The sequence below is a fragment of the Drosophila busckii genome, chromosome X, assembly GCF_011750605.1.
Source record: "Drosophila busckii strain San Diego stock center, stock number 13000-0081.31 chromosome X, ASM1175060v1, whole genome shotgun sequence".
Classification (NCBI taxonomy): Eukaryota; Metazoa; Arthropoda; class Insecta; order Diptera; family Drosophilidae; genus Drosophila; species Drosophila busckii.
Genome location: NC_046608.1, coordinates 18,398,111 through 18,422,478, shown reverse-complemented (window position 1 = coordinate 18,422,478; position 24,368 = coordinate 18,398,111). Strand labels below are relative to the sequence as shown.

The 24,368-nt window shown below is 40.7% G+C and overlaps 4 protein-coding genes across 10 annotated transcripts; 2 read left to right on the top strand and 2 right to left on the bottom strand.

Moving 5' to 3' along the window:
- Positions 1–1,556: 1,556 nt before the first annotated feature.
- LOC108606114 (CTD nuclear envelope phosphatase 1 homolog) lies at positions 1,557–3,909 on the bottom strand. Of its 2 annotated transcripts, none has more exons than XM_017995967.1 (4): positions 2,827–3,909; positions 2,239–2,496; positions 1,870–2,052; positions 1,557–1,808 (listed from the first exon to the last, which is right to left on the bottom strand). In XM_017995967.1, the coding sequence occupies exons 1-4, from the start codon at positions 2,923–2,925 to the stop codon at positions 1,617–1,619; spliced, it is 732 nt and encodes a 243-aa protein (XP_017851456.1). In that variant the 5' UTR covers positions 2,926–3,909; the 3' UTR covers positions 1,557–1,616. The 2 variants fall into 2 exon arrangements, with proteins under 2 accessions (XP_017851456.1, XP_017851457.1); XM_017995968.1 differs by having other exon boundaries at positions 2,239–2,487; positions 2,827–3,907.
- A 956-nt stretch (positions 3,910–4,865) lies between these two features.
- Positions 4,866–7,605, top strand: LOC108606109 (extensin). Its single transcript, XM_017995956.2, has 4 exons — positions 4,866–5,351; positions 5,418–5,751; positions 5,818–6,863; positions 6,925–7,605. Exons 1-4 carry the CDS (start codon positions 4,893–4,895, stop codon positions 7,504–7,506), a joined length of 2,421 nt encoding a protein of 806 aa, XP_017851445.2. The 5' UTR covers positions 4,866–4,892; the 3' UTR covers positions 7,507–7,605.
- Positions 7,606–9,005: 1,400 nt separating this feature from the next.
- LOC108606111 (GPI transamidase component PIG-T) lies at positions 9,006–11,309 on the bottom strand. The gene is made up of 2 exons (XM_017995964.1): positions 10,962–11,309; positions 9,006–10,899 (listed from the first exon to the last, which is right to left on the bottom strand). The coding sequence occupies exons 1-2, from the start codon at positions 11,131–11,133 to the stop codon at positions 9,224–9,226; spliced, it is 1,848 nt and encodes a 615-aa protein (XP_017851453.1). The 5' UTR covers positions 11,134–11,309; the 3' UTR covers positions 9,006–9,223.
- Positions 11,310–11,379: 70 nt separating this feature from the next.
- On the top strand, positions 11,380–23,970 carry LOC108606110. Of its 6 annotated transcripts, none has more exons than XM_017995961.1 (6): positions 11,380–11,566; positions 12,591–13,059; positions 17,344–17,407; positions 20,649–22,251; positions 22,315–22,567; positions 22,629–23,970. In XM_017995961.1, exons 4-6 carry the CDS (start codon positions 21,256–21,258, stop codon positions 23,666–23,668), a joined length of 2,289 nt encoding a protein of 762 aa, XP_017851450.1. In that variant the 5' UTR covers positions 11,380–11,566; positions 12,591–13,059; positions 17,344–17,407; positions 20,649–21,255; the 3' UTR covers positions 23,669–23,970. The 6 variants fall into 6 exon arrangements, with proteins under 6 accessions (XP_017851450.1, XP_017851449.1, XP_017851446.1 ...); XM_017995960.1 differs by having other exon boundaries at positions 11,380–11,570; XM_017995957.1 differs by having other exon boundaries at positions 11,380–11,587.
- The last annotated feature ends 398 nt before the right edge of the window (positions 23,971–24,368 follow it).

Below are 24,368 nucleotides of genomic sequence, written 5' to 3'. Positions count from 1 at the left end.
CAGTTATCTGAACTTTGCACCAGGCGAAGCAACCCTTCGTAAGTGGTTTGAACTTTTAATTGAAAGGGCAATCAAGACAATTTCGCGCGCCACAATTCAAAAAATACGTACATACATAAATATTATTTATATTACATACATTTTTTAGCAATTATTTATTTTTTTAATGTTTTGCCATAGGGTGCTTGTTTTTCTGCCCAAAGTTTTCATGCGATACATTTAATTGTAAGATCACGCTTGGCATCTATCCAGTTCCCTAGCTCTTACCAATTATGGCCCTTACAAATATCAGCTAAATTCAAATTAAATATAGAGTCAAATATTTTTACTGTTCCCATTTTTTATTATTCAATTCAAGTTGTATGGTTTTTTGATTTTTTGTTGTTTATTTTTTAAGTTTTGTTTAACAAATTTGTTTAAGCTACAAACTACTTAAATTAACAACATCGCATACAATAAATAAACAAAAATGTTTCAATACATTTACAATACAAAAAACATTAACTCAATGGCCTAAGCTTGAACCCGGGATGTTGTGTATGTATGTAAGTGTGTGTGTGTGTTTGTATCTGTGTGTTTATTCTTACTAAGCATTTAATAAATAACTATGGAAGCGTTTTGCATTCATTTTAAGTATCTTTTATCTTCGACTTATAAACTTTTATAACAGTATAATAAAACTGTAATTATTTTTGGAGTGATTTTACGCTCTCTGGAGGCAGCTTTCAGTAGCGAGAGGCATAGAACCAAAACAATAAATCTAAAGTTTCATTATAAGATACGGCTCAGCCGTAGTGTTTCATGATTTTGCTTATGCTTCGATAGTTTTGTTAAATACAGTTTACATAACTCGATATTTAGCTATAACATGGGTACAGTCATGTTTAACTTTTATAGTCAACTTTTGAAAATATAAGTTTTTGTTTTCCCGAATTACAAAAATAATATACAAAATTTATAAATTTAGCTGTGTGTATTTATAAATATACGATTTGCTCTGATGTTAAGGAAAAAGTTACATAATATCTAAATGTAAATATAAAAAAACAATTTTTTTCTCGATTTTTCTTTATAATAATTATAATATAAATACAACAAACTATGTCTAACATAAATATATGTATGTGTGTACACATATATAAATGTACATATATGTATGTGTGTGTGTGTGTGTGTGTGTGTGTGTGTGTGTATGTGTATGTGTAGTAAGTTACCTAAGCTTAAATCTTTATGATATACCAGAGTAGAACTAACTTTCTTCCAAAAATCATTTGCAATGCGCGCTCGCACTTTCTTATACTTCAGTACAAATAACATGTTACTCAATTATATTATTAAAATATGCACACACAAATCAAAATGATATATAAAAAAATAATTACAAAACAAAATTAAGAAATCCTTGTTTTACAAAATATAAATAGATTATAGAAAAATCCAGCTTTTTTTTGTAACATAATAATGTTTTAAAAAAATTCGCTTATGTGTCACAGCACCACCATTATGTTTATGTATATATAATATAAATATTTATATATATTTATAGTAATATTTATGCATTTGCTCAAATTGTTCTCGATTCGAAGCGATTTTTATGCATGGTGGCGTCTAAGCTGCTACCATAAACGATGCAGATGTAAATTTCTGGATAATACTGAACGCACATCGTTGGTGAATCTCAGTGCGTCCAGCATTGGAAGCAAAGATAATAAAGCAGTGTCCATGGGATCTGAGAACCAGCTTTTAATTGGTATCGCATTGTTTGGAAAACAACGATATGCGCCGGGCGAATTATCAATTATAAAAATCTACAAAGAAATAGCACAATTAGTATAAGTTGAAGCATAAATGCATTTGCTAAGTAGTTACTCTATTCAAATCGCTGCATATGGCTGACAGATCTTTGGTATATGAGCCATAGTCGGGCGTACAGTGTTGTCTATAATAGCGACGTCGCAAAATATTGCGGCCATTGTCCAGTTTATCGGCAACTGCAGCGCCATATATCTCCATGCTGGCCGTAAATACTACCAGATCATACCACTGTGAGACCTGCATGTAAATCAGTAAAGTCAATTAATGAATGATTCTTGACATTTCAATGGCTCTCCGGTTGTTCACAACTCACAATTTTATCGCATTTTAGAGTCAATTAAAATGATCGTTAAACTGTGAGTAATGAACTTTGAACTATGAACTCATTGATTACATTTGTAGCTTTAGTTGCAGGCCACTTACCACATCTAAAAAGTAGTCGACATGCGGTCGCTTGTGTACAAAGAAACGCACCGGATGCCTGTCGATGGTGACCTTAACGGTAAAGTCGTGCGGCGTACCCGGCTTAACCGTATTCCTGGGCATTGCATTGTGATGTGAGTGTATAAGCGTTTCATCCAGATCCAGTACGAGCGTCTTGCGTTGAACCAAACTCAGGCGATGCCGTGATACGGGCGATAACGGGAATAGTTCATATTTAACCGGCTGATACTGGATAAACTAAGAGAGTTAATTCATATAACATACATACAGATTCAAATAATTGTTTATACACAATTGTAAGTACTAATTAGAAGAGAAACAGCACGTCATGCTGAGAAAACAAAACAATTGTTGCTTTGATAAAGGATTGCATGTGCTACAATTTAGTTTACAGTGGAAGTTTGAAGGAGAAGGGGGCTGGGAAAAGCGTGTGTGTAGCTTGCTTATCGCAGCCTTGACCAGTGCTTTGTTAATCGCAGCTATTTAATTGATAACCGAATTGCTTTTTGTACAAAAACATTTGTTTTTTGTTATTGTTATTGTTGTTATTAGTTTTTGGATACTTACAGCTCGCACTTGGCGATTGAACATGAAGCAAATACATGTCCATACTTTTGACAGCAGCAACAGCAGTCCATGGAATTTCATTTGTAGCAACGAAAACATTGGTAAGAATTTCACTTCTTACCAAATTGTAAATTAAATATAAACTTAACTTGTTATACGCAAGTGTTGCGTTGTCCTGATAAACGCAATGCACGTTTTCGTAGAATATATATTTAAAAAAAAACTGAAGAAAAAACAAAAAAAAAAGTAAACGCCGCAGCACCTACAGCAATCGCCGGCTATGTTAAACAGTTGTTGTTGTTGTTGTTGTTGTTTCTGTTAGGTCTTTGATATTGATAACACTCGAAATAGCTGCAAATTTGTTAGCGCGCTGTCGTTATCGGTATCGAAATTACAACAATTGTCTTTTTTAAATTGTTTTCTGCATATAATACATATACGTATTATGTATATATATATCTCACTCTCACACACACATATATGGGGAACTTGATGAACAAGAGAGGCATGCAGAGTGCTATAAAATCGATATTTAACCGGAGCCTGCAGCCCTTGCTAAAATTTAATGTTTTCCTCCTTTCCGCTTTAGATTGTTGCTTGCATTAGCACATGTGAATGTATGCATCTGTTTGTGTGTGTGTAATATTTGCCACGGTTTTTTCTTTAGCAAATTGTTTCGTTTGCCTTTTCTTTCACTTTTCGCGGCTGTCTCTCTGCTGTTGTAGTTGCTAAGCCCTCAGCTGCTGCTGTCACGATTCTTGTTGTTGTATTTTATATTTATTGGCGCTGCTGGCAACGTTGCGTGCGTTTGCATTAATTTTGTTAAATCACAATTTGTTTTGGCAACATACTATATGCGCGCGCGCGTGTATGTGTATGTGTATGTTCTCTATGTATGCGTTTGGTCCTCCATGCAGGAATAAATTTTGCGTGGCGCGTCGAATGTATTTTATTATTGCACTTTGATATTGGATAATCTTGTTCTTGGTTTTTGTTTAATAATTCTCACGCTCACACACGTATGCAGGCACACACACACTACTGCTTGTATCAATTTGGCCAAAAAAAATAAACTGAAAAATAAAAGAGATTCGCCGAGAGCTGTTTGTTATCGTTAATGTTGTGCTATCGATATGTGTGCAATGATTACTACGGCTTGTTGCCGGTCATTGTATAAAGTCACAAATATGCTACCACATGTAAATGCATTACTAACAATCAAATGGAAAACTACGCCCATCTGTTTATATTTGCTAAAAATATGCTACTTCACTCAAAATAGTGCATTTCACTATTTTCGATAAACATACATGACCAAAGATCAGCCATTTTGTGCAGCTGCAAAACGTCATTCTTGTCGTACAATCAATTTACAATTTTATTTATAATTTATTTCGGTAATATTTTAATATAGTAACAACTTCTATAGTAGTAATATATCGATGTACAAATAAAATAAAACCAATAAAGCAGTATATTTTGTGTTTGATTGCACATCATACACAGTCTGAACGTGTAAGCCAAACATGGCGGCAGATCGATAAGCATTAATCGCTGAAGCCGCTGTAATCGTTTAAAGCGTCGTTGAATTTTTTGCAATTTGCAAATGTGAAAAGAAAGCGAAAAACTATGTAGACATATTTAAGAAAGTCTTACACATCTGTTAACTGCTGCAAAAGAAAAGTGCCAAAAGTCAAATAAACCAAGGGACACGTGCTAAAGCCGATTAAGCCCTTTTCAATTTCCATTATATATGTACACATACATACGTATGCGTACGCGTACGTGCTGAACTACGCGCGTGTAAGTGTGTGTGCGCGAATGTGAAAAAAGCCGCAAGAAAGCGCACAACGTCTATTTTATTTGCTGTATTTGTTGTTGTTGTTGAGCTACGACAACTCCACATATTTAAAGGGGAACACGAGCTAGAGAGCCCGAGACAGCGGCGACCGTGTCGCATTTTGAATTTTTGGATTTTTTTCATCAAACGTTTTAACATAACCGCTAAAATTGTGGAAAAACAGGAGAAAACTCCTAAGCGGAAGAAGAAGGCTGCAGCCAGTAAAATGTCTGCAGTTTATTCGCCGCAACCACCGCCGCCGCAAGGGCAGCAGCCGCCCGCCGTGCAGTTGCCGCCACCGCAGGCCCCGCCGCAACAACAGCAGCAACAACAGCCGCCAGGTAGTGGTCAAGGACCACCAATGGGTGGACCTATGGGCGGAATGCAGCAACGATTGGGACCTGGACCCGGACAAGTTGGCAATCCCGGTGTTGGCCTCATGATGGGCAATCCGGCGGGTAATCCCAATCCACAGCGCGGCGGTGGCGTGCCAGCCCCACAAGTTAGCTCAGCGCAAATTCAGAAAATGCTCGACGAGAATTGTGGACTTATACAAACCATACAAGATTTTCAAAATATGGGCAAGTCGCAGGAGTGCATGAGCTACCAAATGGCATTGCATAGAAACTTGGTGTATCTAGCGCAGCTAGCTGATCCCCAAATGAATATATCACAGATATTGCCGGTATTTACAAATATATTTTTATTGATTTTTTCACAATTTTAATATTTATTCAAATACATATTTTAGCCACCACACATATTGCAATCCCAGGCCATGCAGCAGAGCAATCAGCCGCCCACACCGCATGGCATGATGGGTGTGGGCGTGCCGCCGCCTGGTTCACAACAACAACAACAGCAGCAGCAAGCAGGTGGCGTGGTGCCACCGCCGCCGCAATTAATGCAGCATGCTGGCGAGGGTGTGCAAATGCCGCCATATCCTGGCCAACAACAGCAGCAGCAATCTCAGTCGGCGCCGCCGCAAGTTAGCCAAGCGCCCGGCGTACAAACGCAGCCAGGATATCGCAATGTGCAGGCCGGTGGCGCTGCCCAAGCACAAGTGGTGGGCAATGCATCAGCCCGTAAGTTTAATATAGCTCCAAGCCTCTTGACAGATTTGATCAAGCAATGTGTTTTTTCTTGTAAAGTTTCAGCCTCACAACAGCAGCAACGACCCAACAATGGTTCCTTGGTGCCTGGTCAAAATCAGCAGCAGCAGCCGCCCAATCAGCAGCAACAACAACAGCAGCAACAGCAACCGCCCAATCAACAGCAGCAGGCACCCGCTCCAGCGCCAGCGCCCACACAATATCGCGTTAGCTATCAGCAACAGCAGCAGCAGCATGGACATTACGCCGGCTATCCGCCGCAAACACAGCCGCAGTATCAGCCACAGAGCGCGTACGGCTATGGGCCACCCGGCCAGGGCTATGGACCGCCACCGCCACCTAATGCGCAGGCTGCCTATCATCATGCTGGCATGCCGCCCAATGCTACGGCAGCCTATCAGCCGAATCCTAATGCAGGCGCTGGCAGTGCTGCTGGCGCACAGCAGCAACAGCAGGCACCACCACCGGGCGCCTACGCGCCGCCGCCGCCCAATCAGCAAGTGGCGCCTGGACAGCAGCCGCCGCCGCCAACACAGATGTATGGACCGCCGCCAACGGGAGGCGCACAAGGTGCACCACCGCAAAATACAGCGCTGCTGCCCAGTCAATATGGACCGCCACAAAGCTCGGGCGGACCACCGCCCATGGGCTATGCCGGCTATGCGCCCAATCAGTATGGACAAGCGGGCGCGCCCGGTGGACCGCCCGGCAGCTATGGCCCGCCGCCGCCCAGCAGCCAAGGGCAGTCGCCCTATCAGGCATACCAGCAAGCAGCTGGTCCACCTGGCAGCTATCCAGGCGGACCAGTGCCTGGACAGCCAAATGCACAGCAGCAGCAGCAAGTGAGCGTTGCTGGCAGCAATGCTGGAGGACCACCACCACCGTCTAGCTATAGCACAGCGCCCAGTCAGACGCCGCCACCACCACAGCAGCAACAGTCGCAGCAGCAGCCAGGTAATCAACCCAATACGCCGCAATCAACGCCACCGCCGCCGAGCACATCACAGGCGCCCAGCGCTGGACCAGCACAACAGCAGCAGCAGCCACAATATGCGCCGCAGCAGCAGCAGCAACAACAGCAACAAGTAAGCCAATCTTTGAGTATGTTATTAACAAAACTAAATGTATGCTGTCTCTTTCGCGCAGCCGCTGCAACAACAACAGGGCACTGTGGTCTCGGGCGTAACGCCGCTACCCACGCAACAGCAGCCCACGTACTCGACGCCGCCCACTAGTGTGGCCGGCTATGGCGGTCCGCAACAGCAGCAGCAGCAACAACAACAACAGCAGCAGCAACAAGCACAGCAACAGCCACAAGGTGGTCCACCACAAGTACCACCCCAACAGCAACAACAACAACAGCAGCAGCAGCAGCAAGGACAGCAGCCGCCGCCTGGCGGTCCACCAAATGCAACAGTGCCGCCGCCGCCGCCCAATGGCGCAACACCGCCCATGGCGCCCAATCAATATCAGCCAGCACCTGGCGCACAGCCATACGGTGCGCCACCGCCTCAGGGCTATGGGCCACCGCCACCAGGTAGCGCGTATCCGGGTCATGGCTATCATCAGCCGCCACAGGCGGGCGGCTATGCGCAGTATCCGCCCTCGCAGGGCTATCAAGGCTATAGGCCAGCGCCGGGCGGTGCACAAATGCCGCCTCCTGGTGCTCCACAGGGTCCGCCACCAGCTGGCGCTTATGGTTATTACGGGAATCAGCCGCCGCAGTGATGGAGCCTCCTGCCCCATGCGCCCTCTAACTTTATGCTCTAAAACTAATTGTAATGTTTCTCTATATATACATATATATATTTAATGATGACGACGTCGAGGGCACAGTGCTGCAAATGAATGAATTCATTTTGATTTCAGTTCACTAACTCATTTAATTAATTAGGCAAAACAAATTTCAAACCAATCAATTGAACAAAATTTCACAAGAAATTGCATTGCAATTACACTTGCTGCTTAAAAAAATTATTTATTTTATTCATTTAATGAATCAATTGCAAATTATATATATTATTTTTTATTTCTATAAAGAGAATTGTAAAATTATTAGCTTAAAATCAATTTCATTTATAATTAATCAAAAGAAAGAACTTAAAGCATTTGCAGCACTGTTGAATGTTTTTTTCTATCTATAGCGAGCAGTAATTTAGCAATAGTTTATAACAGTAATTCGATAATAACTCTATCCTACTTAAACCATATATACAACTAAATAATTCATACATTTGACAATTAACTCTAGGAAAAAAAACAACACGCGCTTCTATGTCAATTTTAATTGCTGTCCTCAAACTTTTATAATTTTAATACTTGTTTTTTTTTTTATTGATAATTTTTAAGTGTAAACGTTTTTTGATAAACTGTAATCGCCGATTTCATGTGCATGTATTTGTAACAATTGAAGCATGAATCAGTTTTGTTTTTTTCGCCAATTTACTCTTTAAATTTAAAACAACAAATGGCTGAAGCTATAGCATGAGAATAAAACAACAATTTAAGTAGTATTTAATGTTCAAATATTCCAACAAAACAAAATCTAACAAAATGCAATACAGTTAGCTAGCGGCTTTTTGTGTGCATGTGTGTGTGTGTGTGTGAGTCTGTTTGAATGCGTGTGTGTGTTTGTTGCTGCTGCTGCTGGTATTGCTATCTCGCTCTGACGCACACTAGTTACGTGCGCTTTAAGCTAAATCCTTATCTTCTAAGACTTAGACCATGTTTTGATCATATTGCGCATGGGACAGGTAGCATTTAAACTAAATATACATATGAGAAATGCATAACTAAAATGAGTACTGCTATAAGGTCTGCATAAATAAATACGAAAATGATATTATTTAAATATATTTAATCTTTGAACAAAAACGAAAAACTAGATGAACAAAACTATTTCTTTGGCTGGTTGTAAGCTTAAAATAAAAACAAACGAAATTCATGTGTGCTAGGCTATGTACATTTATTTATGCGTTGCGGGTTTAGCAAAATATAAATAATTTTATATGCAAACAAACAAATAACTAAATAGGACACACTGCAAGCGACAGCATTGATCTGTATTAATATAATTCAATTTATTTACCATAAATATCAGCAAATAAAAAATACAATTGATGCAAATGCAAATACAAATTGAACCTCAGCCTGCTGTAACTGTAAAACAATTGAAAGAGAGTAGCAGTAATTAAAAAAGTGCAGCAAGTCAAAAGAGAACAATGAAATTGACAGTGAAGAAGAAGCGCATTTGCAATTTTATTTTATGTGGCTGTGTGTGTGTGTGTGTCTATATATATAAAAATGACTTGCTCTTTGGAATTCTTTTTAAGTGTGCGCATAGACGGCGTTAGCTGCTCAAAAGAGAGCGCTGGACTGCGCTGCTTGCGAGTATATTAACTGGAATCTCTCTGTCTTTCTGTCTTTTCACACTACAAACATTTTATCACATGGACGACTGCCGCTCTTGCCGCTGCTCAGCTGCAGTTGCTGCTGCTGCTGCTGTTGCTGCCGCTGTTCCTGTTGTCTTCTGTTCCTGTTCTCCAGCTCCACGTCCGGTTAGCTTGTGGAAAAGCTTGCGCAGCAGATTACGCGGCATTGCAGTCTGACGCTCCACAATGATGAGCTTGGTGGCCACACTATGTATGGGACCAAAGGCTAGAGCAACAACTGTGCAAGCCAAACAAATGACATTATACGGCATGCTGAAGTCGGGAGTGGGCAGCGATACAATCAAAGCTTCAGTGCGTAGGGTAAGTGCATAGCTGGCGCTGCTGGCATTGAACACATGCTGGAACAGATGTCCCTCCAGCGGCAGACTAGAATAATTCCGCGCCAATGGCAGCTGACTGCTAATGATGGCAGAGCCTATATAATGGCCGTGATTTGCATCCGGCGGATACTCCAGCCACTTGAGCAGCAAATAATCCACCTCAATTGTTATCAAAGCGCTGCTCTGTGCCGGCAGCATTAGACCCAGCTCCAAGTGTGTTGGCAACTCGCGCTGCTTGCCTGGCGCATAATGCAGCAGCTTGAAGCTTAGCTCCTTTGAATCTACGCCGTAGTCATGACGACGCAGCGACTTTACGCGTATCTTCAGCGTATGCAAATAGGCATGAACATACCAGGGCAACAGTTCCAACAGCAGCACGGGCAGCGGCTCATAGTGCGTATTGAACAGCTCTGTGGCAATGCGTCCATGCTGCTGACCATGTCCCAGTAGATAGCGATGCGCATAGAGCGGCGGCGGCTTGACCAGTTCACGCTTGTGTGTTGAAGTCTTGCTGGATATCCAGGCAATGTTGAACAGACGCGGTCCCTGCTGCTGCTCAAACTGCTGCTGCATATCATAGACGCCATAGTCCGAGACGAAGCCACCACGCATGCTGCTCACCTCACTCGTTGGCGGCGGCACCAGCTGAAAGCGTGCGCCCAGCTCGCTGCGCTGCACATAGATCTTGCTGCTGCTGGCCAACTCACAGTAGCCATTGAGTCCCATGCCAAAGAGACGACGCAGCGAAAAGTCTGCGCTGCTCTGCTCCAGCAGCTTCAGATCGTATACCAAGTTGGCTGTTTGCGTCAGCTCCAAAAGACAATTGTTGGCGTCGTTGGGGTCGCAAAGTGTTCGCACTTTAAGCCCCAGCGAATGATATTTGGTATTGTGCACGTAGCCAGAGTTAAGCAGCGTGGCTAGGCCACAGGCACTGCCGCAGGGCAGCAACTTCTTCCAGGGCGTTAGATTCTCCGTGCAAACAATTTCACGCGGCAACGTTGCATAGCGCACAAATTGTGCGTTACTCTCATTGCTCGGTTGCATAAACTGTGGCCGAAAGATATGCTTCGGTGCTATGCTATTGGTATTATCCACAAAGTTCAGCGAGGAGCAGAGCACACCGGAGAATACATTAGCAAGCTGCATCCATTGCTTATCAACCTCCTTGTCGGTTAAATTCTGTGCACTAAACCAGGCCCACAGCTCGGCGCCGCCTGTGGCCTCTACTATGGGATAGCCCCAGCTCTCATAGCGCCACAGCCCTTGTGTGAGGCTTATGTGCAACTCCTTCACATCATACGTTTGCAATACCTCTGCTATAACTCTAGGAGTCAACTGTGTATGGTAAACTAAAGCCAACGTTATATATTAATTGTAAACTCATTATAAGTGCATATGTCCCTTGACTTACGATTGTTTTTTGCTCCGTAATGCCAGCGCGTTGTAAACTGGAAATATGTGTTTACATGCTCGCCGGCTAGCGGCCGCACCACCAGCTCCTCATGAAACTGTTCATCGCTTGGTAATGGCAACTGGGCTTGGACTAGGCCTATGCACGCCAATAGCAACAGCTTCAGCAACATCTTGGCAACTTTATTGTTACACCAGTCCAATCAATAAATGCTCATCTAATACTATTTGTTAATTAATTTTGTTCAGACTTTTTTGCTTGCTTATCGTTGTGTGGATGACAGTGTGTTGCGTCGCATATGTGCTACGGGTGATTGGCGCTAACAAAAAATGACATTTAACAAGCCCCTCTAACAATAAAAACGAACAACAACCCAAAGTAAATTTATATACTACGATTTTTATTTATTGTATACGTATTTAAGCAGCATTTACAGTGAATTTACAAACTAAAAGTGTGTGCTAATATTCAGCGGTCCAGTGTTGCATGGGCATTTATCGTCTGACCACCACTTTACGGCTGACATTTCCCTCATATAAATACACTCTCGCTCTCTTAGTCACCGTTAGTTGTTAGAGAGCCGAGCGACTGTGAAGACGTAGACCGTACGTGTGTATTTATTTTTGGTAATTTTTTGTTTTGTTGCTTCTGGCATATAAATTAATAACTATTTCAAATAACAAAATCACGACAATCAAATAAATTAACGCCGCCATAACTTATGAATCAAATAAACAAGCAGCTTAACGAAACAACCCATGCAGATTTCAGGCAGTTTGTTTTTTTTGTTATACTCTTCTCGCCACTGGCAAAGCAGCAAGCAAGGCATATTAAAAAATTATAACAAGAAAATAATAAAACAACAAAGCACAGCAGCAGCAACGACAACAACAAAAGAAATGCTCCGTTTCGTTAGAACAACGAAAATTTATGAATTCGCAATGAAACAATCATTTGTTGTAGCTTGACACATTTATTTACAATGTCATAAACATGTATAGTATATGGAAGCAATTAATAAACGTTTTAATATTATTATTGTTATAACAAATGCACTACTCTGTTGCCACAAAATTTTGCAATTTTATATGCATTTTTTTTTTGTCTATTAATTGAGAAAAAGCAAAAACAAAAAAAACTATAATGAAGAAGAAATTAAAATTCGCGGAACACAACGACGACAACGATGGTGAAGAAAGATTTTTACTCGCGTCGCGGTATACTTCAACTGTTTTTGAACTTTTATTGCGTTGCTGCTGAGCAAGAGCGCCAACTACAAAAGTCGCCCAACAACAAAAATTCAACGAAACAAAAAACGTGTATGTGAGTGCAAAGTGTTGTTCGCAAGGTATAAATGTGAGAGAGCGAGCGAGCGAGAGAGAAACAGCTAAAGCGAATTAATAAACTCTCAATTGTCGCCTGTGGTAGTGTCGTGTTATTTTCGCCGTACGCCGCCGTCTGTTCTGGGGCGAACCTCGTTGTCGTCGCTGTCGTTCGTTGTCCGTTATTGTTGCTTTTGTTGCCGTCTTATAATTTTGTTCGCTGCTCTGCCTTAGGCGATATAATTATTATTTTAACGGCACTGCTTATATTTGCAATGCATAAATTTGAAAATTATTGTTAATTTAGCGAGACCAATGACAGTTCTATTTAACAAAAAACCAACAACAATAAGCCACATTACACACATACATGCATATGCGTAAGAATTAGTCACCGTTGTTTTGTACAAACTGCTGAAACTGAAATCCATAAAATACAAAGAGTTCGACGGCTAACAACAACAAAAAAGTGTACAAATAAAAATTAAAAAGCAAAAAGAAAATAAAGCAAGCAAAAGTAACGGAAAGTTCATAAACGGCATTCTTTGCTTGTACTCTCTCACTCTTCCGTGTGGTCGTAGCCGTGGTTTGTCGTTTTGGTCGCACTAACAATTCACAGGAAGTGCAAGCGAGAAAGCAATACAACGAGCACAGCTGCTCGCTTCTGCACTTGAGAGAGTAGTGTGCTCCGCACTCTCACTTAAGTCGAAAAAAAATCAGCAAGAGAGTAGCCTAAAAATCATATTACAAACGACGCGACCTACTCTAAAAAAAAGGTGATTTTCATTTAATTTTCGTATTATTTTCTTGATTTTTTTTTGTTTATGTTTCGTTTTAGTTTTCGCATAGTTGTAACACTTCTTCTGTAGGCTAACAAACATTATTTGTAAAATTTAGCTTGTAAGTCTTCCAGCAGCAGCAACTATAACAACAACTTTAAATCGTCCACACAGAAGCTAAATCGAGTAATAAAAACTTTTTTTTCAAACAAAAATTATGGAAAGAAAAAACATAAATACAAAGTATATGAAATATGCTAACTTAAATAAACGTAATATTCATTGCCTTTAACAAAACCTAAAAAAAAACCAACAATTACACATTTTTTGCGCTCTCACTCTCTTAATTTCATAACTAGTTTGTGTGTGTATGTGTGACTCTTAATCACATTTCTACACACTGAGTGCATACACACATACATTGAATGTTTGTGAATATATATTTGTCACAATTACTTAATGTTACTATGCAGAAGTTAATTAAAATTCGCCAAATTGCATTCAAAGACTAGAATACATTAGTATACACACATATACTACATACATATGAATGCATGCGCGCATGCATATACAAATACATGTGCTTGCGAGTAGACACATACATGTGTATGTACGTGTACATATATTACGAAGAAAAAAATGTAAATGCGCCATTGCGCTTCCAGTTTGGCGCTCAATTGTCGCTTTGTAGCCGCGTGCTGCGCTCACTTTCGTTCAATCACTAAAAATAAAAGAGTGCAAACGCTCTCACGTTGCCCTCTCCATTGCCAGTGTTGCCACACGTGTGCCGCCCTGTTTTTCTTCGCCTTGAGGCAAAGCACAGAAATACTAATACACGTGCCTGCCTGTGTGTGCGTGTGTATATGTATGTAAATTTCCTTGAGAGAGTGCCAGAGTTTGATTTTTGGGACAATTCACCACATTTCGCATGTGTGTATTGTAAAAGGGTTCTGGGGATGGTTTCTTGCAGTGGAGCAGCTCATTGGGATTCTTCTTTCTTTAGCTAGCTGCTATGTACATACTATATATAATAGTACTATGTATATGAAGGCCAACGAACGGCATTGTTGCAAATCATGCATACTACTCTCAATGCAATTGCCAATTCATCCTTAACGGCTGCAAGATGACTTCACATCAAGAAAAAAAAAAACAAAAAGCAAAAAAAAGAGCACATCGCCTATTTATAAAAGAAAAAAGAATTGAGCAGCCCCAGCTACATCTATAGTGAATCTGCTGCCTACATGTATGCATATGCGATTGTCTGTATGTGTGTGTCTCGCATTCCTCAAATAATTTCGTATTTTATAATGGGGGGAAAATAGCCAAACGCTATACACAGCGAGACACAGACGAGCACATACACACACACAAACAGACAGAGACCGAGTCTCACAGTCACTGACGACGTCGCTCATATGCCAACGCGCGCTTCTGCTCTTGCTCTGCCGCCACCTTTCTGACCCAGCTAATTCTTTTCGCTGGGGCCTCTGTCGCGTTTTCGAGCTAAACGCTCGGCCCGCGCTGGCGGCAGACTGAACGTTTCCATACATTCGAAATTTGAACGAACTTCGGTTTGTTGTGGCCTCACCACCGCTGCCGCTGCTGCGTTCAATTTAAATTCGCCGCGACTCGCTCACGCGTCTCATTTGTAGCTTTGTAGCTCAAGCGCTGAGCGCGCGCGCGTGCTTAGGTTTGTAGGCAGCGAGATACACATGCATTCAAATGAATTGGTTTTCGCTTTTTTTTCTTTCTTCATTAGTTTGTCGCTCTGTTGCTTTATGAAGTCTCAACAGACTGAGAAGATGAAGTTTATTAAAGTAGTATATTGCATTAATTGTTGTTGTTTTCCTTTTATAGATAAACAAACATACTAACTAGCTATATTCATGCTTACATACGATTGTATGAATGTAGCTTTGTATGCAGGGCAACTATGACAATTTGCAAACAGCCTCACCCCAACCCGCGCCTCACTTGATAAAGTATTTGTCTTTTTTCGTCTGCTTCCGTTATGCATGTTACATACATACATACATACATGCAAATGTACATGTGTATGCATATTTATGTGTGTCGATTTTCATAGTGATGTAATAGTATTTTGTTATTGAGGTGCGGCTTTGGTTCTCGATTTACTACATGCTTGCATTTTATTTCCTAAACGAGGTCGCGTTTATTTTGTATCATGTGTATGTAGTATGTACACAAATGAACCCTAATGTAATGTCAATTGTAGGCTCATGTTCCTTCACCTGCCAGCCAGCGATCATGTTTACTGATGTATGTTACTTCCGCTATTTTGAAAATACATACATATGATTAGCTAGTGTAAATGTATGTTATGTATACATATTTGCGTGTTTGTAGCAGAGCATGTCGACTGCAGACATACATACATATGTACATACATTTCATACATATGTGTGTAATTTAGAGAAAAGCGCGTGTGTCAGAGCTTCACATGGATCGTTTGGCTAGACTTTCGTGTTTTGTGAGCGCGCAAAACAGCAAAAGAGAGAGAGAGAGAGAGCAAGAGAGCTAGAGTGAGCAAACGACTTGAGCTCTTAACTAATGTTAACTGTTAGCAACAACAACTAGCCGAGACGATGCAAATCCAATTGATTGTCAAGTTTATTAGCAAATGTAATTACTGCTGTTTAGCCTGCAAGTTTGTGCCGTTTTTCTCTCTCGCTTTAAAATCAGAGCATGCTCCTCGTCGTACATCAGCATATTATACATACTATGTATGTTTGTCTGCATAATTAGGCATAAGTTCTTATGAAAAAAAAACTCTCACGCTTATTAAGTTTCAATATTTTATACACATGCATTAATATTTTATGCGGACGTGAGAGTTGCAACGAATTGTCATTTACGTGAGCTAACAACTGAATGAGAGAGTTGGGGCGTGTGATGTACATACATTTGTATGTTTTACATAAATTTGATCAGCAGCTGATCGATCAGCAACAATAATTAGCGCTCTTTAGTGTTTTTATTTAGCTCTATGCGGGGGTGTTTTGAGCACAAAACATAATAAATACTATATGCATAAAATAAAACTAAGCGAAAAGGCAATTTAATTATACATACGTTTTGCACTTTTACTTTCGAATTTTGCTCTTCTACTATTGATTCTTAATGGCACTTTCTTTGTTGTGTGGTCTTTTTTATTTTTGCAAGCAAAGAGCAAAGGAGAAAATAGAGAGATATGTGTGCTAACAGTTACAAACACTCTCTCTCTCTTCGCTTGCGGTTGTGCTCTCTCAACATTCTTTTAAGCATGATTGTATGCATATATGTATGTATGTACAAACATATGTACATACATACATGCTGGCTTACATTACAGTATTTATTGTAAAAACTGTTGTTGCTCATCGTTTCTATTACGGAAGTGTGTCATGCACATTTGAATCAATGAATAGCTGATATGTACATACATACACAACTATGTATATGTACATATGTATGCATGTATGTGAAATTGTCTCGTAAAAATTGGAACGCCCATTGATGTCAGCTGTTAATTTGTGTAAACATACTTATGCATAACAAAAAGCATTTTTTGTATGTATGTATATATCCATATATGCTCTGCTTGATAATTAAATGTGTACACTTGTACACTGTATTTGCCTTGTGTATTTTTATTAGTATTGCGCTTACATAAGTACAAAATAAAAGTTTAAATGTTAACTGAAGCTACAAGGTCACGGCCTGTACTAATGCTATTTGCTTAAATTATTTTTCATGTACTAAGCGCAGAGCATTAAAAAGTCGCGTTGCATTTATTGCACACGTTTGCTTCGTTATTTCGTCTATCCTTTGTGCTCGCCTGCCTTATGTTACGCTCTCTCTTGCTCTCTTTGCCTAACGCTCTCACGCGCAGACAACACTGCAAATTTTTGTGATTTGCTGTCACGTTTTTTTGTGTGTGTCTTATATTGGTCACATTATCCTCCTGCGCCTAAATATAAGACAACTTCAAAAGCGCTGTTGTCTGTCTGTTTAACGGTTAAATCATAACATGTCAACAGCTGTATATCGCCATTTTTGTTGCTGTAGCAGCTGGTCCTTGGAAGCCGCTCTGCTCTGGCTGCTGCTAAAATGTCAACGACTTGAACCTTTATTTGTGGCAATAGCCTTGTCGGGACTCTTTTTATTATGCTCCTTTTGCTTATGCTGCGAGGTTCATTGACATGCTTGAACTTAAGAGCAAATGTATTTCAATAGCTTTTGAACTAATTTGGTTTTACTCTTGTTATATCCTTGCAGGCTTCTTGGTCGAGATTTTCAAATAGGCGACACATAAATAAAACTAATTAAGGACTATTAAGAGGTAAGCGATGCTATATGCATATATACATACATATGTATAACTGACTAAATGCAATGAAAAGCTGATGACGCATTATCGATAAGCAATTTTTAAAGCTCGCTTTGCACGCCGGCAAAGCAGACACCGGTCTCTCACTCTCTTAGCAGCTTCTCTTGCATAGCTATGCAAGTTATAGACTATGCTGGGGGGTGTGTTTAATTAAACCGGTTTAAGTCAAGTGCATTTAGAAGTAGAAAAGTAGAATTTTTGGAAACAGCTGCAGCACATTTGTTTTTAAGGGAGCGCCAATCAATGCGTCAACTGCATTAAATCAATAAATGCAGACTCAGTTTTGTTTGTATGTATGTGTGTTTACATTTATTATAATGTTTGCCAGTTTGTTGCTGTTGCTTAGTCATTGCTGACGTCGCCTCGTTTGTAATAATTTTACAAATTTGGGTCATATGCGCGCTTGGCTCTTTATTTTTTGGTCATTAACAGCAACTTAACATGCGCTTAACAGTCAACATTCAGGCCACTGTTACATAAAAAAAAAACACGCAGCTGTTAATTGGCAAAGCAGCACCTGCCGCTGTCACCTGTTGTGCGTGTGTGTGTGTGTAAAGAAAAATAAAAAAGAGAAAGAGAGCGAGCGCGAGCGTAAGCTGCACAGTTGTTGTTGTTATTACTACGCAACACCCGCACTTATAACTTCTCAACTGGTTTGCTTATGCGTAACTGTAACTGTCAAAGCCAGTTGATCATCTGTACATTCATTTATAAATGAAATGCATGCCGCTAACGTAAAAATGTTGCTGTTGATGAAATGTTTATGAATCATGGAGCTACGCTCAAGATGCAAACAAGAACATGTGACACACTTACACGTGCATTTATGTATGTGTGTGTGTGTGTGTGTGCTTATAACATGCATAACTAACTATTTTAAGCATGTAAGAACCCCACCAATGTCAACGTGCGCCAACTCACGCGTGCACTAAACTCTTGATCATGCATTCATTTATTACACACACACGTGTATATGTATATGAATATATGTATGTGTGTGTGCGTTCAGTCTTGCTTATGCGCAAGCTTTAAAGCTGCCCAATTGATAACAACAACAACAATTGTATCTGTTTATTTATTTATGTGTACATTGTGTGTGTTTTGATTAAAGAACTTTGTACAAATTCTAAACGTTTGTGCGATTATTGTTGTTGTTGTTATTATTATTATTACTGTTATTATTGTGCTCGCTTGTTGATTGTTTCAAATGCCGTTGCTTTAGTGGGCGGACAAACACACACACACATCTTTATGTACAATTATGTGCATACATACACTTGTATGCATTTTTCGTAGTTTCAACTAGACTTGACGCTCATTTGCTTTGTTTTTGTTTTGCTTGTGATAAGTGGCTCGAATTTATAGAAATATGGAACGGAAGCGTATTACATACAACATCCATGTAAAGTATGCACATATACATACATACATATATAGATACCGCTATGCTTTGGCACTTGTTAAATATTTAAAAATTTAAATCGATTATTTGTTGACAGCAGACGTAGTAAATACAATGTGTATTTAATTATTGACAAAAGGCAATGGCAATAAATACATATACACACACACATGCATGTCGTCGCCGTCGCCTGTTCATAAAAATGCTAGAAAACAGTTGTCATTTGGCCTTGAACCTGAATTTCGAAGTTCGTTCGGTTTGCCTTTTTCTCTTCGCATGGCGCTGTCTGTCTGTCAGTTTTATTGTGTGTGCATTGACTGACACTTATATATATATATATATATATATATATATATATTTTTTATTTATTATAACAAATGCTATTTTGATATGCTAGGACTAAATAGCTAAGCTAAAATTAATTTGCTATAGTGAATTTTGTTTGATTTTCTTTTGTGTGTCTAACTAGAGTTCGTTGATATTTATCTTATACTACGCTGTATAAGAATGTGTGTGTGTGTGCGTATGTTAATCTAGCAAGGGTTGCATTGTTTGTATTACTGTTCCCTTTTAGCAGGTTAACGAACCTGTCGTCTGACTTTCAATACACACACATACATGCATACATTTACAGCTAACTGCGCTGCTTTGCTGCCCTAGACATTTTGCTTTTACGCCTTTTGCTTAAATTTAAATTGCAATTAATACGCTACATGTTGTACTTATATACATATGTATATATTTTATTTATAATGCTGTGTGCCATAGTTTGCTTATAAAACATTTTGTCTTTAATTAAGGAAGTTGTTTAAGCAATCATGTATCGTATTTATTTAATTAAATTATATATTCTATATGCGTACACACGCAGAAATATTTAAGAGCAACAACACCGACAAACATTTACACGTACGTTATAATTTTTTTTTGAAATTTATTATGGTACTTAATTTGCGCTAATTCACAACATCCACCCCACACCCCCACCCCTAAGGCGCGTCTGCCGCCAGCAAACCAAAATAGCACATCACGCATACTACAAACGCAGTCAAAGTTGTTCTCTTAAGCTTTTGTCTCAGTATGTGTGTCTGTGTGAATTGCATTTGATTTAGCAGTAGCTATAGCTGCGTTTACGCTGTGTGCTCAATTGACACTATTTACACATACAAACGTATACTCTATACGTATACGTGTGTGCTAGTTTTTGCATGGCGTCCTTGACCTAACAAATTGACGCCTAACGTCTAACGGTTGCCATTATGTACTTGTCTACAGCAATAGCAAAAACAACAACAACAACAACTGCAACAGCAGCAGCAACTGCAGCCCCCAAGTGCAACTGGGTTAAGGTTAAACACACTGTTGTTGGCGCGATCCTATGCGCTGTTAATGACGCCACTGTTAGCAACAGCTGTTAATTGCAATCGGCTGAGTGAGTGAGCGAGAGAGAGAGAGAGCGCAGCGCGTGTGCAATGTTGCTAAATATTTAAACATTAAAATGCATATTCTTGCATTTATATATTTACAAACATACATATTTATTTAATTTTCAACTAATACATACACCGATAGCAACGTCTATGTGTGTGTGTGTGGGAGATCATCGATAACAATTTTGGTTTATTATATCAATGCGCTGACGTCAGCTGCAGTTTTGCTACCTGTTGTTTTTATTGTTGTTGCTGTTTCTTCTTTGCTACTGCAATTCGTTTGCATCTTTGTATGCATACACACATATTTATCAGCTGTTTCAATTTTCTCAACTAACTTCATTTCTACTTTACTTTGCAGACTGTTAACAAGGAACAACAAACAAAACAAGTAAACAAAAGGATAATTACATACACACGCTAAATATTTAAACAACAAAGGAGAAAGAACGGAAGACTAGATATAATTATAACAAAAGTTAATATAATCATAATAATAATCAAAACTTAATTTATGAAACAACCAAGAGCAAATAATTGAACAGCGAAAACAACAAGAACAGCAACAATTCACTTCTAGCCTTATATACATCATTATCAAAAAAAACAAAAACAAACCAACAACAACACCATTAGCATATGTATTAGCATAAGGAAGCAACAAAAAGCAAAGAGCGAGCAACAATAACAAAATTTAAGACGAGACAATTACAATATTAAGCTGACACAACAATAACAGCGGCTGTTAAACACGCATTGCTGTAATCAAAGCAACAGCAACAGTAACATTAACAGCGCCAGTTAACAGCGGGCGGCAATGCAGACCCAGCAGCAAGCGCTTTAGTTACATTACAGCAGCAGAGTCACAATCAAAAGCAAAACAGAGAGAGAGAGAGAGATAGGAAGCGAGAACGACGGAACGCCAGCTGAGTAGTGCGAGTGCGTGAGCGAGTGAGCGGGGTGGTCTGATGCAAAATAATATGGTGAGCATACCAACGGCCAATATGAACGGCGGTCTTAAGGCGGCAAACAGTAGCGGAGTCGGCGTCGGTGTGAGCAGCAGCGTCTTGGCAAGTGCGCAACGTGTTTATTTGGCGCCCGGCAGCAGAATCGTTAACACCAGCAACAGCAGCAGCAGCAATCTGATTGCAACGACAGCGGCAACCGTGTCGGGAGCAACAACAACCAACAGCAATAATCCCAATGGCGGCACTGTGCGCTATTTTTCGCAGTTTAGCAAACAGCAGCTGAGCGCCAGCGTCGGCGTCGTTGGTGGCGTTGGCGTTGGCGTTGGTGTTGGTCAACGCAAGCTGCTCAATGGTGATACTATGCTGGTGGTAAATGGCAGCAAGCCGCTGATCTTTGCCACACCAATTAACAATAATAACAATAACAACAACAACAGCATCATAAGCAGCAATAACAGTTTTAAGCTGACAGCGGCGACAACAACAGCAACAGCAACAACAACAGTTCCTAACGGCAACAGGCTGTTAATTAACAAGCAACCATTGCAACTGCAGCAGCAGCAGTCGCTACAAACAACAACTGTGATTGGTAATGATGAGGAATTCGATCATCTGGTCGAAGTAGATGAAGATGAGGCAGCGGAAACGCCAACTGCGCTGCTGGATGCTGCTGCCGAGCAGCATGTTAAGCCAATGCAGGAACACGCCGAAGCGCTGCTAACAGGCGCCAACGCCAGCAGCAGCATTACGCCCACTCTGAAGACAACAGCGGATACCGAGGCGGAGCCCGAACTGGATATTGTAATCAACAATGTCGTCTGCTCCTTTAGTGTGCGCTGTCATCTCAAGCTGCGCGACATTGCGCTCAACGGCTCCAATGTGGAGTATAGACGAGAGAACGGCATGGTCACCATGAAGCTGCGACGACCCTATACAACTGCTTCCATTTGGTCTTCGGGCAGAATCACCTGCACAGGCGCCACCTCCGAGATACAGGTAAGTGCACAGCAGCTGCCAAGTTTGCAGGATTAAGCTCAGCTTTGAACTCTTGTTCGGCAGGCCAAGATTGCTGCACGTCGCTATGCGCGCTGTTTGGCCAAATTGGGTTTTCCCACGCATTTTCAAAATTTTCGCATTGTCAATGTGCTGGGCACCTGCAGCATGCCCTGGGCCATAAAGATTGTCAACTTCTCGGAGCGTCATCGCAACAATGCCAGCTATGAGCCGGAGCTGCATCCGGGCGTCACCTACAAAATGCGTGAGCCAAAGGCAACGCTTAAGATCTTCTCCACGGGCAGCATAACGGTGACAGGTAAGCGAGTATAGCATATGCCAACATTATTAACTTATTAATGCTCAATTTATTGTTGCAGCCGCCAGCGTAAATGATGTCGAGTCCGCCATACAGCATATTTATCCATTGGTGCACGAATTCCGCAAGCAACGCTCGGCGGAGGAGCTGCAGCATTTGCGTGCAAAGCAGCGACATCTGCATGGTGGCGGCGGCGGCGGCGGCGATGCCAATGCCAATGTCAATGAGCTGGAGAATCAAGCTGTCGAGCAGGCCAAGCTGGCGGGCAAGGATGATATATTTGTCAACAGCAATGCTGCCGCACATAGCGCTGCCGCCAAAGCTTCGGATGCGCCTGCCACGCTCGCTGCTACGCCGTTGAACAATATGCGACGCCTGGAGCAGTACAAGCAATTTCATCAGCTGCAGGAGCAGACGCTGCAGCAGCGACGCCACATACCCTTTACGGGCAGCGCTGATAGCAAAGCAACAACAACAGCAGCAACGACGACGACGGCCGCCGCCAACAGCAATAGCAACAGCAGCAGCAGCTGCAGCACCGACAATATTTGTGCCAATGCGCGTCGTCGCGCCACAGAATGTTGGGCCACCAAACTGCAAAATAAACGTCCGCGCTACAATGATTATACCTCAACGGGGAATTTACATAATAATAATAATAATAATAATAATGCCAGCAGCAACAATCTGTCGCTGGCGTCAGCAACAACAACACAACAACAACAGCAACGCACTGCCAATGTTAACGTTGCCGCCACCGGCGCGAACATTATTAACACCACCAACATTAGCAACAAAATTCACATTAACAATCATCAGCTGCTGCAGCCCAATGCCAAATTGCGTCAGAATGTTGTAGTGATGCGAGCACGCAATGCAACAACCACCACGACAACAACTGCAGCAGGCATAGGAATGGGCATGGGCATGGGCACAGCCACCATAGTGCGTGCAGCTAGCAGCGCTGCTGTTGGCGCTACAGTTTATAAGCAGCAGCAGCAGCAGCAGTTGGTGCAAACGTTTTCGCCAGCGGACTTTCAGGATGTAGATGATTTGATTGAGGAGGATGTCGAGGATGAGCTGGAGGATATGCACTTTTGAAAGAGCCGTGCTATAAGTTCGCTTATGCCAGCAATTTGTCAATGCTAAAAGTTGCCTGCCAAATGCCAAAAATATATACAAAAAACATATATACAAAAAGCAAAAGCAATTGCGTGTGTGTATGTGTGTGTGTTGCTGTTGCTGCTGCTGCTGCTGCTGCTGCCATCTTATTGATGATTGCCTGTGGTCTTCTATACACTCGAAATAAGCTTAGTATAACAGCAATATAAGAGTAGCAAGCACAACAAACAAACAAATACACACACACACACACACACACACACACTTATATAGTTAAACAATTATAACGAATATATATATTAATAGCAGGCAACAAATTCTTACATTTAAATCAAATATTTTCTATAACTAATTATAAAGCATATGAGAAAAGAAAAAGAGCCAAATATTTATGTTTAAGGTGCGTACTACTTCCACTTATTACTTTATGCTTATACTAATTAGTTTGCTTTTGTTTTCATTGCAGTTTATGTTTAAACAGCAAGCACATCAATTGAAGTTCAAGCGTTTGAACTAAACAAAATGGTATAAAGCTTACCATATAACTTAAAACAAACACACACACACATACATATGCTACAATTATGTGCTAGCTTATACTTTTCCCATATTATATACGTATAATTAAATATTATTTACATATACGTATTAAACAAACCCTCAAAAGCAACTGCAACTG

Bases quoted from the DNA above. Each gene is read 5' to 3' on its own strand.
- LOC108606110 (XM_017995963.1), top strand. From the start codon at position 21,256: ATGCAAAATAATATGGTGAGCATACCAACGGCCAATATGAACGGCGGT. The intron at 22,252-22,314 runs GTAAGTGCACAG...CTTGTTCGGCAG, and splicing joins GCGCCACCTCCGAGATACAG to GCCAAGATTGCTGCACGTCG. The intron at 22,568-22,628 runs GTAAGCGAGTAT...TTATTGTTGCAG, and splicing joins GGGCAGCATAACGGTGACAG to CCGCCAGCGTAAATGATGTC.
- LOC108606111 (XM_017995964.1), bottom strand. From the start codon at position 11,133: ATGTTGCTGAAGCTGTTGCTATTGGCGTGCATAGGCCTAGTCCAAGCC. The intron at 10,900-10,961 runs GTAAGTCAAGGG...CGTTGGCTTTAG, and splicing joins TTACGGAGCAAAAAACAATC to TTTACCATACACAGTTGACT.
- LOC108606109 (XM_017995956.2), top strand. From the start codon at position 4,893: ATGTCTGCAGTTTATTCGCCGCAACCACCGCCGCCGCAAGGGCAGCAG. The intron at 5,352-5,417 runs GTATTTACAAAT...TACATATTTTAG, and splicing joins ATATATCACAGATATTGCCG to CCACCACACATATTGCAATC. The intron at 5,752-5,817 runs GTAAGTTTAATA...TTTCTTGTAAAG, and splicing joins GGTGGGCAATGCATCAGCCC to TTTCAGCCTCACAACAGCAG.
- LOC108606114 (XM_017995967.1), bottom strand. From the start codon at position 2,925: ATGTTTTCGTTGCTACAAATGAAATTCCATGGACTGCTGTTGCTGCTG. The intron at 2,053-2,238 runs GTAAGTGGCCTG...ATTTACATGCAG, and splicing joins TCGACTACTTTTTAGATGTG to GTCTCACAGTGGTATGATCT. The intron at 1,809-1,869 runs GTAACTACTTAG...ATTTCTTTGTAG, and splicing joins TATGCAGCGATTTGAATAGA to ATTTTTATAATTGATAATTC.